The following is a 13,178-nucleotide window of genomic DNA, read 5'->3' as shown; positions in this document are numbered from 1 at the left end:
AGAGCTCGAATTATCATGGAATCCTAGAATGATTTGGGTTGGAAGAGACCTTTAAGATCATTCACTTCCAAGTCCCCTTCCACTAGACCAGGTTGCTCAAAGCCCCATCCAACCTGGCCTTGAACACTTCTAGAGGCTGGGCATCCACAGCTTCCCTGGGTAATCTGTTTTAGTGCCTTGCCACTCTCACAGTAAAGAATTTTTTCCTGCTCTAAACCCACCCTCTTTTCAATGTACTTCCTTGTTTTATCACTACATGCCCCTGTAAAATGTCCCTCTCTATCTTTCTTGTCCCCCCCTCCTTGAGGTATCGAAGGGCTGTTCTAAGGTCTCCCTGAAACTTTCTCTTCTCCAGGCTGAAGAACTCCCTCAGCCTGTCTTCATAGGAGGGGTGCTCCAGTCCTCTGAGCATTTGCATGGCCTCCTCTGTATTTGCTCCAACAGGTCCATGTCCTTCCAGTGCTGGGGATCCTAGAGCTGGATACAGCACTCCAGGTGAGCTCTCACCAGAGCAGAATAGAGGGGCAGAATCACCTCCCTTGACCAGCTGCCCACACTGCTTTTGCTGCAGCCCAGAATACGGTTGAATTTAGGGGCTGGAAGCATATGTTGCCAGCTCACATGAAGCTTTTTATCAACCAACATCCCCAGTCACAGAATCACAGACTCACAGAATCTGCTGAGCTGGAAGAGAACCATCAGGATCAAGTCCAACTCCTGGCCCTGCACAGGACACCCCAAGAGTCACACCATGTTCCTGAGAGCATTGTCCAAACCCTTCTTGAACTTTGTCAGGCTTGGTGCTGTGACCACTTCCCTGGGGAGCCTGTTCCAGGGCCCCAAGTCGTTCTCCTCAGTGCTGCTCTCAATCCATTCATCTCTCAACTTGTATTTGGGCTTGGGATTGCCATGAACCCTGCACAGGATTTTGCACTTAGCCCTTCTGAGCTTCATGAGGTTTGCATGGACCCACCTCCCAAGCCTGTCCAGGACCTTCTGGACAGCATAGTTAGCTCTTTGACTTGCACATTATGTAAAAAAAATTTGGTCTTGTATAAAAAGGGGCATGGGCAGATTGGACAGCCCCTAAGAAGAAAGTAAGGTGCAAGAGGGGCAGTGAGGGAAGTAAAGGGACACATTATACAACTTTCAATTAAATTCAACTCTCATTTAAATTCTTAATTGAGAAGTGTTTCAAATCTGCAGAAAACAGTGTTGCTCCCCTTGTTCCCTAGACAGAAAAGCACAGTTCTACAATCTCCTTTTATTGTTTTGCTGATAAGCAGGCATTTCACATTTCTGACACTGAAAAAAAAAAGTCCTTTAGAAAAGTCGGTGCCATGGCCTTTTCCAGCTGGAACGTTACAACCACAGCCTGGCTGGTCAGCTGAGTTTTTGCCCTGTAACACAATGTCTCAGAGGTGGCTGCCCAAGGTGCTCCAACTAGAAAGGGACAAAGCCTGCTGCAGGAGCAGCCAGCTTCAGCTCCTGCTTCCACCCTTGTCCACATGGGCAGCAGTGAAAATATGGTGCAAACTTCACAGCTCTTGGGGTGATCTGGCTTGGTGTGCACTGGGATAACTCATGGAGTACCTGACTTTGTGTTCCCATCCTGTAAACATTGACTACTAGCCAAAGTTTAGTCCTCTTCAGCGGATTTTACAAGGCCCCTGTTGTGACCCCTATTCTTAGACTCCTCCTTTAAACAGCTTTAAAGTGAGCAAATTTTCCTTCTTTGATTCCCAAAGGGTATTTCTACGCGGCACAGAGCCGATCCCGGTACCTCCCAGTTTCCAAGCAAGGCTCAGGATTACCTCTTCCTGGGAAAGCCCACCTCCTGGCCTGGCAATCCTGGTGGCCTGAAATGACCCACCCAAGCCACTGGTAACAAACTGAACGTAAGTTTGTTTTTGCATTACTCAAGCTTGGTTCTGGTTAGTCTCAAGATCTGAAAGTGGAGCTATCAAAAATCGCTGAATCAGAGGAAATGGATCTCTGACAACAATAATATTTATGAATTCTTATGAAAAATCGCTGAAGATGTTTAAAAAAAAAAAAGTAGAAAAGAATACCACCTTCAGAAGTATGTTTGTGCCTTGTTGCTCAGAGGAAACATGCATACTGCTTTTGTCAGCTAACAAAATACTTTCTAACAAGGCATTCTGACAAAGCTGAAAGTATCTTACACCAGTGTGAGTCATTTTGGCTCCAAGTGCAATTCTTAGAAAAAGGAATCTCAAGAAAAAAATCTAAATAAGCACTGGTATGAAAGACAGTCTTTAAGTGACAGGCCTGGAAAGGCTATGCATGTTTGTACTCAATACAGAGCAATTGCTATCTTTCAACCCACACAATTGCTTCATGTTTTTTCTTGTCTTTTTTTTTTTTTTTTTTTTTTTTTTAATGCCAAGAAAGGAAAAAAAAAAGTCACCTAGTTTCTTTCCTAACTTTTGGACACTGATAAAGTTCATTACTTCAGAGGTCTGTGATTACTTTTTGTATGTAGCTGTGTGACCTCTGCTGGCAGATTCTTATCATGACTGCAGCAATTCACACACATATGTGTGGATACACTGGCATTCCGGTAAATCCTGCCCTACATACACAAGGAGACACAATACACAAGACGATATAATCCCTGCTCTGGAAAATAGGCTCCCACGCTAGACAGGTGTGAAAAAAAAAAAAATTGTATAACCCATCTTTCTCCACTCACAGATATTTTACAGGGCAGTTTTTAGAATACCTTTGATAAACAGATATGACCATCTCATGATGGGGCCACTGATGTTTACTCAGCATAATGGTCTAAATGTTCATTATTGCTTGGAAAGCCCCTACACTTCATCCTGTTAGAAGCAGGGAGGTTACACTGAGGAAAGGATTAGTCTCCACTTGCATTCCTTTCTTGTACTCCTTCTCATACCATCTGCTAACAGGCATTGTGGCAGAGAGGATACCAGCTAAATGGACCTTTATTCTGACTCAGCACGGCTGCAGACAGTCTGTCCGCTATGATACAGCGGCACAGTATAATTTGATACTTTAAAAAACTGGCCATTCACCTGCCAGACCACAGTGTAACTCGCACTTAACAGTCTCGCTCTTTGTGATATCCAAGGTCATTTCTATTATTACAGCACAGTGCACGGAAATACCACAAATACCAAGAGAGTCTTATCTATTTATCATAGGTGAAACTGGCACGCTTTGCAGCACGACGGCTCCACGGCGGATCACAGGCGTTCTGAGTTCACTTAAGTTTATAGTCAGCGACTGAGTTGGGAGCTCAGTGGATTCCATGCAAGCCTGTATCTCTGATGGCACTGCTGCAGCCACTCCTCAAGTGTCCAGCTCCCACACTGACTCTGCTCCTTGACAGAAGGCTGAAAACACAAACACGACAGAAAAAAGACCTTGACAGAACTAGCGGTGAGAGCCAACAGCAAAGGGTAGGCACGGATCTTCCCTCCCTACCTGGCTTTACACACCTGCTCACACCTAAAACGCAGGTACTAATACTTTGCCTTACCATGGCAGAAAAGGGAGATTCTACCCCAGTCCTCCACCAATACTGGTGCCAAATGCTGCTACCAAACCCAAAGCTCTGGAGACTCCAGAGCCCACCTGGCAGGGTCTGAGGGGAGCAGGGCAGGGTCCAGCACAGCCAGGCATGCATCATCCCGCATAAGGGTTCTCCCCAGGGCAGTAGCAGAAGCAGCAGGTGGAGCCCAGAGCCTCGAGGCCTGAAGCCCTGAAGCCTCGAAGCGGTGAACCTTGAAGCCCCGCAGCCCTGGGCCGTGAATCCCCGAGGCCGTGACTCCCTGAATCCCTGAATTCCTGAATCCCAGGGCCGCCCTCAGGTGCGACGCGCGGGCAGGGCGCCCCCTGGCGGCTCTGGGCTCGCCCCTCCCCGCCCCCGGGGCGCCCCCGGCCCCCCCCGCCGCCGCCGCCGCCCCCCGCTCTTGAAGTTCGCAGGCGATTTCCTTTCCAGCCCCGGCCTTATCTCGGCCCGCACGTTGCCGCGCGGTGACTAATAGGAGAATAACATTGTCTCGGGATAAAATAGCGCCGGGGCTGTTTACCCGCTCCATGGGGGTTCGCTATAAAAGGGCGCCGGGGACCGCCGCGCCAGCCAGACGCGCCGGGGCGCACCGAGCCGCGCCACGCAGGACACCCGCCACGGCGCTCCATCCCCACGCCGGGAGACACTTTCTCCGCTTCTCCCTCGCCTTTTATTGATTTTTACCCTGTTTCCCCTCGCTTCTCCCATCCGTCCTCCGCCGCCCGCTATGGATTATTGCCACATGATCGTCTCGCTGCTGTTCGTGCTCTGCCCGGGGCTGCTGCCGGCAGGTAGGTGCCGGTCTGCTGCCGCTCGCCTCCGGCCGGGGCCGACCCCGCGGGGGTCGCAGCCGGGCTCCGGGGAGGGCTGCCCGAGGGATGCGGCGGGAGGGGACGCGCGGGTGCCTTGCCTTGCCTTGCCTTGCCTTGAGTGCTGAGTTCTGCCGCTCCCTCCCGCAGCCCCCGGAGCCGAGGTGGACGCCGCGCCGCCCCCCGCCGCCGCCGCGCACCGCCGCGCCCGGCGCTGCTCCTGCTCCTCGCTGATGGACGAGGAGTGCGTCTACTTCTGCCACCTCGATATCATCTGGATCAACACCCCCGAGTGAGTGGAGCGGAGGGGTTTCGGCAGTTCCCCAGAGCCGGGTTCCCCTTTGGTTAGGAAGAAAGGGAGGGGAGGTGTGAAGGTGAAAATTAAGAACCACAACCCCCCTGCAGAGATGGGAAGGGGAAGAAGGAGCAGCTGTTTGCACAGTTTCTCCTACTGCTTTACCTTCCGGCTCCTACTTTTCTGACACATTTAGCAGCGAGACTGTTCACCAGAAGAAAGCAAGCAGGATTTGGCCACCTAGATTGGGCAGATAGCTCCTAATAGCCCTAACACACCTGCCTTCCTAAAATCTGGGCAACAGTATTTCCCTTTGGGTGCTGCTCAGCAAAGGCTGCGGGATATTTTTCACTATGAATCAGAAGCAGACAAAATGCCAAAGGCATGATTTTGCCAGCCTGAATTTGAGCGGTTTTCTTTCTGACAACTTAAGTAGGTTGGAAGGAATACTTTGACACCGGGTGGCTCTAGCTGCCTTTTACTGCTCTCTGCTCCAAATTAATGCGTCGCACGTGTTTGTCGGATTATGCACAGTATCCATTTCTACACCCTTCTCACCAAAAAGTAGTGAGACAGAGGCTCACCTAAGGCTGCAAACACTGATTCTGGTGATTTCTTCTGCTGCTTGGTTTCCTCTGAGAGAGGATCAGTTCTTCACTTTTACTGCTTCTTTCAGTGTTGGCAGTAGCCAAAGTTCAAAGAGATGAGGTTTTATTGCTTTCTATTGCACAGGGAGGCACAGCAGCCTTGTGAAATCGCAATTAAAAGGTCATTATCCTTGTCAGTAGCCATGCTAATGAATATGTTGTAGGATCATCAGAAGCATTTGCATGGAAGTTGTGACTAGTGTGGCATTCCCAATCCACTACCTTTACTCGTGCAATCAATGCCATTGATAAGATTGCCCAAAATACCCCATAGTGTTTTGAAGCCACATAATTATTTGAATGACTTTGATGTTGTCTCTTGGATCATAGAAAGACTGTTCCATATGGTCTCGGAGGACCTTCTCGACCCAGAAGATCACTGAAGGACATGGTGCCAGAGATGCTCGCTGAACCAAGCAGCAGATGCCAATGTGCCAACCAGAAGGACAAGAAATGTCTGAACTTCTGCCAGGCAGGCAAAGATTTCTGGTGCGTCTCTTGTTGCTACTCTTTAAAAGGCAATGCATGTGAAAGGGATGGATTGTGGTGCACTTACTCATTTTGGCACTTGCTGAGCGAATACTCTCCCCAAAGCCTTGCCTCCTACATGTGTGCTCACACTGCTATGATACATACTATGGCTTGGCCCAGAATGATTGCTTATTACATGCCTTGAGAAGTGGTTGATGAGATGCCTCACCTTGTAGACTGCAGACTTGGCTTTTTTCTTTTTTTTTTTTTTTTAACAGCAGCACCTTTTCCCTTTAAACAGGGCTCAGTCCACAGAGGAGAAAACCTCACGGCACCGCATCAAAGCCGGCAATTGCATTGGACCCAAATGCATGAACCGACAGCTTGTTGACAGCAAGAAAATGAAGCGGTGAGTTTCTTCTCATCCTGTTGTAGTTCCCCGGAGCAGCAATAGAGAGCACAGTTCACCTGCCTTCGGGTCATCCTGGGCTTAGCTGGTGGTTTCAGCTTGAGAGTTATGGAGGAATCAGTGAGGATATTTTGCGGGCTTTTCTTCATGCTCTGGGTTTTTAGCTTGTGAGGACACGCGTGCTGAGCTCAGCCCACTGTCTGTCCTCTGCTCGCATTCAGTGCTCAGACACATTCCCAAGGAAAAGTAGGGAATGCAGAGGTTTGCCTCTACTGAAGACCCTTTAGTGCTACTTTCACAAGCAGAACAGGACTTAAGGGAGCAGGCAACCTGATGATGTTGAATGAGACTTAGGCCCTGGAAGTCTTAAATAATTTTTTCAAAATGGGTCTTGCTTGCTTACTTGAAAAAATGCACTCATTCATTGGAAGTAGGATTAGGCTTACCTAAAAGAAACAACATAGATGAAACAAAAAAAACACTGGAGACCTCCTGACTGGCTACTTAAGGAAGTCTAAGGCATCTTTATTTGAGTGACTATTTTAATTTAATGTTTTGCATTGAAATTATGAATTATGAAACATTTCAAGTATCTTAAGTTACCTTGATTCTGACAGAGGTATAGCAAACAGCAGTTTATTAGGGTCCTATAGCAGAAATCTAGACTGAGGTTTATTTAAGCAAAAACTAGGTTTTTTTTCACACTGGATATGCATCTTCATTATCACAATGCTAAATGTACATTTCTTGGTTTTGCAGGCTGGAAGCCATTGGTAACAGTATCAAAGCTTCCTTCAGTGTCGCAAAGCTGAAGGCTGAGCTCCAGAAAGGGCGAAAGCTCAAACATAACAGGGCGAACAAAAGGCAAAGTGTCCGGGAAAGCCTGAAAGCATCCTAGTGGGAAGACCACCTGAATCTTTCTCCACACTGCTTGCTGACAAAGCATCACAAAAACTCTGTCTTGACTCCAGCATTCCATGATGGCATAGGGCCTCTCTGTCCGAGTGTTTGCACAGCGGAGCAAAGTGCTAAGGAAGTCCGGTATTTGGAGATATAAAGACAAAGGATTTTATCATTTTGGAATTCAGGTGGATGGGTAGAAGGGCTGAAGGGAAATCTGCAGTAACATACATAAAAAGCCATCTGTCTGAAGAAACATTTAAATACTGCTCCTGGAATGTTACCCATCGATTGAGCAGCTTTCGGGGTCTACATCAAAAGCATCTTGCAAGGAAGACCTCACAGATGTGCTTAGCAAGGACAGAAAGCAAGATCTGAGTTGTACAAACTTCAAAGAACTTTACCTTTTGATTAAAATGCAAAAATGAAAGCCACAGTGCTACTTTAATCAGGACTTACTGCATATATACATGTCTACCTCTCATACTGTTTGTTGCACTCCTACTAGAGTATTTTTACACCTTGTTATTGCCTTTACTAATCAGCTGCAACCCTTTGCCTTTTTTCAGAAGTCTAGTTTACTTGTACAACCAGAGTTATCTGAATGTGGGTTAGGCACTCTGATAGTTTGCATCGTCAAAGTCCTTTGGCTTTGGATACCAAAGGACTCTTCAACATAAAAGTTTGAGGACACTACTAAGTTTCCCGTAACAAGGATATTTGGCCAACTGAAGTTCTAATAATAGAGGTTGTTGTGTCTTACATGCTACCAAAAATGCATTGAAGTGGGGATGTACCAGAGGCTGTTGCAAGATTTATTCAGGGCCTTGTTTGGTGGAAATGCTTTGAGACAAAGGGTTGTTTTGAATTAAGTCAAAAGGCTAATATTGGGTGAATGTTTATAGCAGTGAATTTGTTCACATTGTTGAATTTGCAGACAAGTCGAATCTTATGTGCTTATTTTTGTGTCTTGTATTTATATTCACACAAGTTCTTCATTATATTTACCATGTTGAATACACATTGAAGTAGGCCATATTGGTCTATGCATGTTTTATGTATTTCTGTATGAAATTGGGAAATGCTTTATGCCTATCAAGGTAAATATCTTCAGAAATAAATATTTTTAATTACTGTATTGGCTTGTTTTTCCTTAGTCTGTGGCTCTGTGATCATGGAGGTAGATTTCCCCACGTACAAATCTGACCCAGGTGAAGTGTGTGCACACGATTGCCTTTCTGTCAGGTAAGCCAGATCACGGCAATCAGAGTTTGTGCCGGATGTGAGGCAGCAGATGACACTTGTTCTAGCTGCAAGGCTGCTCATCAGTTCTTCATGGCAAACTCTAAATTGGGCAAATGTATTTATCCTGGAGCAGTCTTCTCACGTGTCTGATGTAGATGTACTATAGCATTAAAAATATGGGTGTTAAGGATTTGTGTATAGATGAACACACTGGAAAACTTGTGGGCTGTATTGAACTAGGTAATGTTACTTATTACCAGGCTATACGAAAGATTTCAGCCCATTCCATGCAAGGTGAAGATTCCATTGAGATGAAGATCTCAATGGAGCCTCAATGGGGCCCAAGCCCAGGAAAGATCTAGATCAATAGTTAATTTTTTTTTTTACCTTTCCAAAATACTGGCTTTAAATGGTTATACATAGATGATTAAAGCAAATAAATTTATTTAATCAGCTCTGATCCTATAAGGGAAAAAAAAAAAAACCACAAGAGTTAATCCAAGGGTAAAACTGAGTGGTTTGGGTTTTTTTTTTTAAAGCAGAACTTATCAAAGAAATAAGATTCAAGGAATGTGATCCAAACACTGAAGTAATGACCACTAAAAATTTCTGAAATTGTTCTGGATTTCTCGTAAATATTCATAATATTGACAGTGAGGTCCATATCATATTTCCTTCACACTGCTCTGCTATGTTTTGGAGCAGTAATTCAGTGGGGAAATGACATTGCTGGTCTGACAGGAGTGCCTGGTCCAGGCAGTCAGAGCCCCTGTGCCTCTGCAGGGCAGGATCAGAGCCATCCTTTGATCTCTGCATCATCACCAGCACTGACTGCTCAGGATGCGCCTGGATCAGTGACCTCTGTCAGGCATGAAGAGACCTCACTAATGCTCCCTGGTTTTCCATTTCTTGCCCTAGCAGTGGTTACCTTTGACAGGGAAAATAAACAAACAAGTAGTTGAGATGCTGCCTCTCACTCAAAAAAAGTGACAGGTGAGCAGCTGGTGTGGGATGTCCCTGGTAGTGAAGGGGCTGTACATCAGCATCCCCACCCAGTTGCTTCTGTTTTCTCTCCCAAGAAAGAGTGTGAGGAGAGGATCAATTCTGTGAGTGGAGGAGCATTGAAGCAGTGTCTGTGCTGTCATTAAGGCTGGTTATTTGGATTTTGTAGGTGGCTGGCCTAAATGATGCTGTGGGTGGGCTTTAGTAGCCCAAATTCCTGGCTATCTGCTTAAGAGATTCTTGAGAGACCATCCTAAAAATAAACCTGTTCCTTCTAAGGTTTACTCTGCTCATGCCTGGAGTCAAAATCTGGCTTCCATTCTCCTTTACTTCCCAGTAAACTGCATCTGCTCTTTGCTCACGCTGCAGCTTTGTGTAGTGATGGGCACTCACTGGCCTTTTGGAGGGCCTTGGGTTCTGTGGGGTGCCCAGGGTCATGCAAAGAGCCTGAGCCTCAATGCAAAGAGCATGAGGGGAGTAAGATGCCCTAATGGGAGGGGCTTGTAGGCTTTGGGAAGAGTGGCAGGAGCCGTTTCATGCTGCCTGGCTGGCTTCAGGGACCCGCTGGCATGCAGCAAGGGTGGAAGGGGATGCACTGCTGCTTCTGCATGCTGCTCTCCCCCTTCCCCCTTTTGCCTTGTGGTGCTGGAGCATAAACTGCAGCTTACCCTGGTTTGCATTAATGAGCTAGACTGAAAAGGCAGAGTTCAGCAGTCTGTTTGTCTCATTGAATAACCAAAAGGGAACATGAAGCATTTTATCTTAACTGGCTCACATACAAGTACCAGGGTCTGTCCCAGAGGTTTGCTCCTTCTCAAAGCACTGTGGGAGAGAGAGATTCAGTAACTTAGGCTAGAGCCCCTGATGAGAAAAGAGAGGCATAATATATACTGGGATTTATGGCACCAAACACAGAGCAGTGTAAAAGTACATTCTTAGTTATAATAAACGACCTGAGTGAAAAAATATTCTACCTGAAGCCAAAGGAAACATTGTGCTGACTGCAGAGGCAAGGCTTCAGAGTCAAAGCTCTTGGTCTTCGAACTAGAGCTAATCTCACTGCTCTGAAAAAGGGAACCTTTCATGACCATGATCTATCTCCTTTTTAAGTGAGAGGTTCTTCTAATTCAGGATGAAATTTGAGAAGCATAGAGGGAAGTATATAGGGAAGCGGGACATCACTTTCTAGTGTGGCCCAAAATACACCTGACATATGACTGAAATTCCATCTCACACCAAGAGCAAGGAAAATCTCCATTCCTGAACTGTTGTCAAAGTGTATCTCCCTCCTCTGATTTTTCCTGGGATCAGTATGGCCATTTCTGGAACTGGAAAAAGTTTCACAGGAAAAGACAACTATTCTCCAAAATTAGGTTTGCTGTGCTTATTTTTATTCAATGCTGACTGTAATTCTTTCTTTCTCAACTGGTTTATTTTCATTTTCTCTGGATAAAGGCTGTTTTGACTATAGATCAAACAAGGTATACAATAAAACAAAGCTTTGACGTGTGAGTCAGGCTTCAAGTCAGGAAAATACTACAATGCTACTGAAATTCTTTCCATCTTATCTACATAATTCTGACCTAATTTTTCCAGAAATGGCAACCCTAATCTGTATCACATTATCATGAACTGCCCCCAAATAATTCCTACAGGATGTCCTAATGTTGCCTATAGAAGTTACCAAATACCAGCCTCTTTGTTCATGTTTCCTTACATTAGGCTAAATTTAGCCACCACAACACATTTCTGTATTTACAAACACAGAATGAGCTGGATAAACCACTGTTTGAATGCTATCTGGTGTTTACTCTTTTCACACTCAACTGTTTGCCTCTGTGTATATAAAACTGTATCAATTTTTACTTGGCCTGCATCAAGGCACTATTATTAGGCTCCTTGGGTAGAAATCCAGCTTCTATCCCCAGCCAATATCTTTATTTAATGTACTGTTCTTCCTTCGTGACCTAGGAAACAAAAGGACCGACTTTTTGATTAATTAGAGGAGAATGCTTGGAAGCTGTGGTGCTAAGTGTAAGTATGCAGAGAGACAGAAAGCTGCAGATAAAGTACAAAGATAGTGGCAAGATCGTTTTTCCTGAGGTAAACATCGTGCAAACGACATTTCGGAACCGTAGGCAGAATGAGTGTTCATGCCTTTCTTTATTTTATATCTCTGATCAAATCTGAGCTAGGTGAAAAATGGTAGGGAAGCCTATTTTGCTCAATATGGTTAAACAATCAGTTGGTATGTCTTAGTGCCTGGGACAAGCTCCTCTGCTCTGATCAGGTCAAGGAGACCTGAATTCTGCCTGAAGTCCACTGGGCTGGCCAGCCAGCCAACAATTCCCTCAGCTTTAGAGGCATGATTTCTGCCAGTGCAAATGACCCAGAAAGGCTTCCTTCTTTCTGGTATTGCCATGCTGGGGACAGACACAGGTCTGCTGATGCTAGCACAGGTCTTTAGTGGCTCTTCATTTCCTTGGTCTGCATTTGGAGGAGTTTTGTTATTGTTTGGTTGGGGTTTTTTCCTCCCTGCAAGCATTTGATAATAATAAATTAGATAAACATTACTTCGGTAAAAGATAGGGCAGTTTGCCTCTGGCTCAAAAAAGCTGCATTCAGAAAGGGATGAGCCCCATGGAGTTTGTGGTTTCATTGACCTCCGCAGCTATTTTGGGGGCTACAGAAATTATTTGAGTTCATCAACTGCAGTTCAAGCCCACACTGTTGTTGTTGTTCTGTTTTTCCCTCCAAGGAAATAAAGTAAAAAAAACAAACTTAAAACAAACTTTTTTCCTAGCTAAAGGAAAAATGCATGTTTGTGCCAGTCACCAGAAACAAATCCAGCTTCTAATTTGGCAAGAAGAAATCAGCACTGTATTTTTGTCATATAGGTTTGATTTACATTTTTTCTCTGCTTTCTCCATCTCTTTTCACAAACACAATCCAACCAAGGACTTGATGAAGTGTCCATCATGAAAAAAAATAAGGAGTGCTCTAAGGACTTCTTGTGCAAAGGTAGCCATGTGTATTGAACATTTTGATGGGCAAGAGCTTCTCCTCATCTTCGTATCCTCCTTTCAGTCCTATTGTTGAAAGAGATTGTTTGTCTTTTGTTTCTTATTTTAATTTTCTCTTATTTCTTGCAGGAGTATAAAGCAATAATATTCACAAACTAGATAAGAAACTAAAGGGGACAGAAAAGTTGGACAAAAAGTGCATGCTTTATTCTTACCAGAAATGTGCAGGCTTTTAAGTTGTGTATTTGCCTGTGAGAGGATTTCCCTTGAGTAGCATAAACAGAATGAGAACCATGACATTATATGCTAGAGAGGTGTCTTGAGAGTGTCCTGTGGGTTTTTTCTCTTATGATTGTACCTCTCATGTCACCTCAAAGGAGATTCTCTTTCCTTGCACATGGGCTGCCCAGCACATCCATCAGGCAGTTGACTTAATTACGCAGCAAGGCAAATAGGAATGAAAGAACCCATGCTGCTGAGAAGAGGGGTCATTGTTGGGTTGATCAGAGCCAGCCATGCTCAGTGCTGCTGCCAGCGTGCCTTTTGAGGTACAGGAGACAGGGTGGCTGCAATCTACTCCAGCAGCCCTGATCAGTCCTCTGGAAATGTAAACCTCCTGTCCCTCATGGATGTAGGGTCACCATGGGGGCTGCTTTCCATCCCAGCTGCTCTTTCCATAGGTACCATCTCTAAATGACCCCATAGGCCTTATCAGTACCTTACAGCATATTTTTCTGAGAAAGCATCTCAGCTGTGAGTGTCATTCCAGCTTCCCTACAGATGGACTAAATTGGCATTATTCAGGAGAGTTT

General features: G+C 45.3%; 1 protein-coding gene across 1 annotated transcript; it reads left to right on the top strand.

Annotated features, from left to right (window-relative positions):
* The first annotated feature begins 4,047 nt into the window (after nucleotides 1-4,047).
* Nucleotides 4,048-8,234, top strand: EDN1 (endothelin 1). Its single transcript, XM_058833733.1, has 5 exons — nucleotides 4,048-4,356; nucleotides 4,525-4,666; nucleotides 5,647-5,805; nucleotides 6,089-6,196; nucleotides 6,956-8,234. Exons 1-5 carry the CDS (start codon nucleotides 4,293-4,295, stop codon nucleotides 7,092-7,094), a joined length of 612 nt encoding a protein of 203 aa, XP_058689716.1. The 5' UTR covers nucleotides 4,048-4,292; the 3' UTR covers nucleotides 7,095-8,234.
* The last annotated feature ends 4,944 nt before the right edge of the window (nucleotides 8,235-13,178 follow it).

This window comes from Poecile atricapillus, chromosome 2 (genome assembly GCF_030490865.1).
Source record: "Poecile atricapillus isolate bPoeAtr1 chromosome 2, bPoeAtr1.hap1, whole genome shotgun sequence".
Taxonomy (NCBI): domain Eukaryota; kingdom Metazoa; phylum Chordata; class Aves; order Passeriformes; family Paridae; genus Poecile; species Poecile atricapillus.
This window is presented reverse-complemented; position numbering and strand designations above follow the sequence as displayed.

What these genes read in the sequence shown, in the direction of transcription:
- EDN1 (XM_058833733.1), top strand. Translation starts at nt 4,293, where the DNA reads ATGGATTATTGCCACATGATCGTCTCGCTGCTGTTCGTGCTCTGCCCG. An exon ending in ATCTGGATCAACACCCCCGA is followed by an intron (nt 4,667 to 5,646) that starts GTGAGTGGAGCG and finishes CTTGGATCATAG; the next exon opens with AAAGACTGTTCCATATGGTC. An exon ending in CAGGCAGGCAAAGATTTCTG is followed by an intron (nt 5,806 to 6,088) that starts GTGCGTCTCTTG and finishes CCCTTTAAACAG; the next exon opens with GGCTCAGTCCACAGAGGAGA.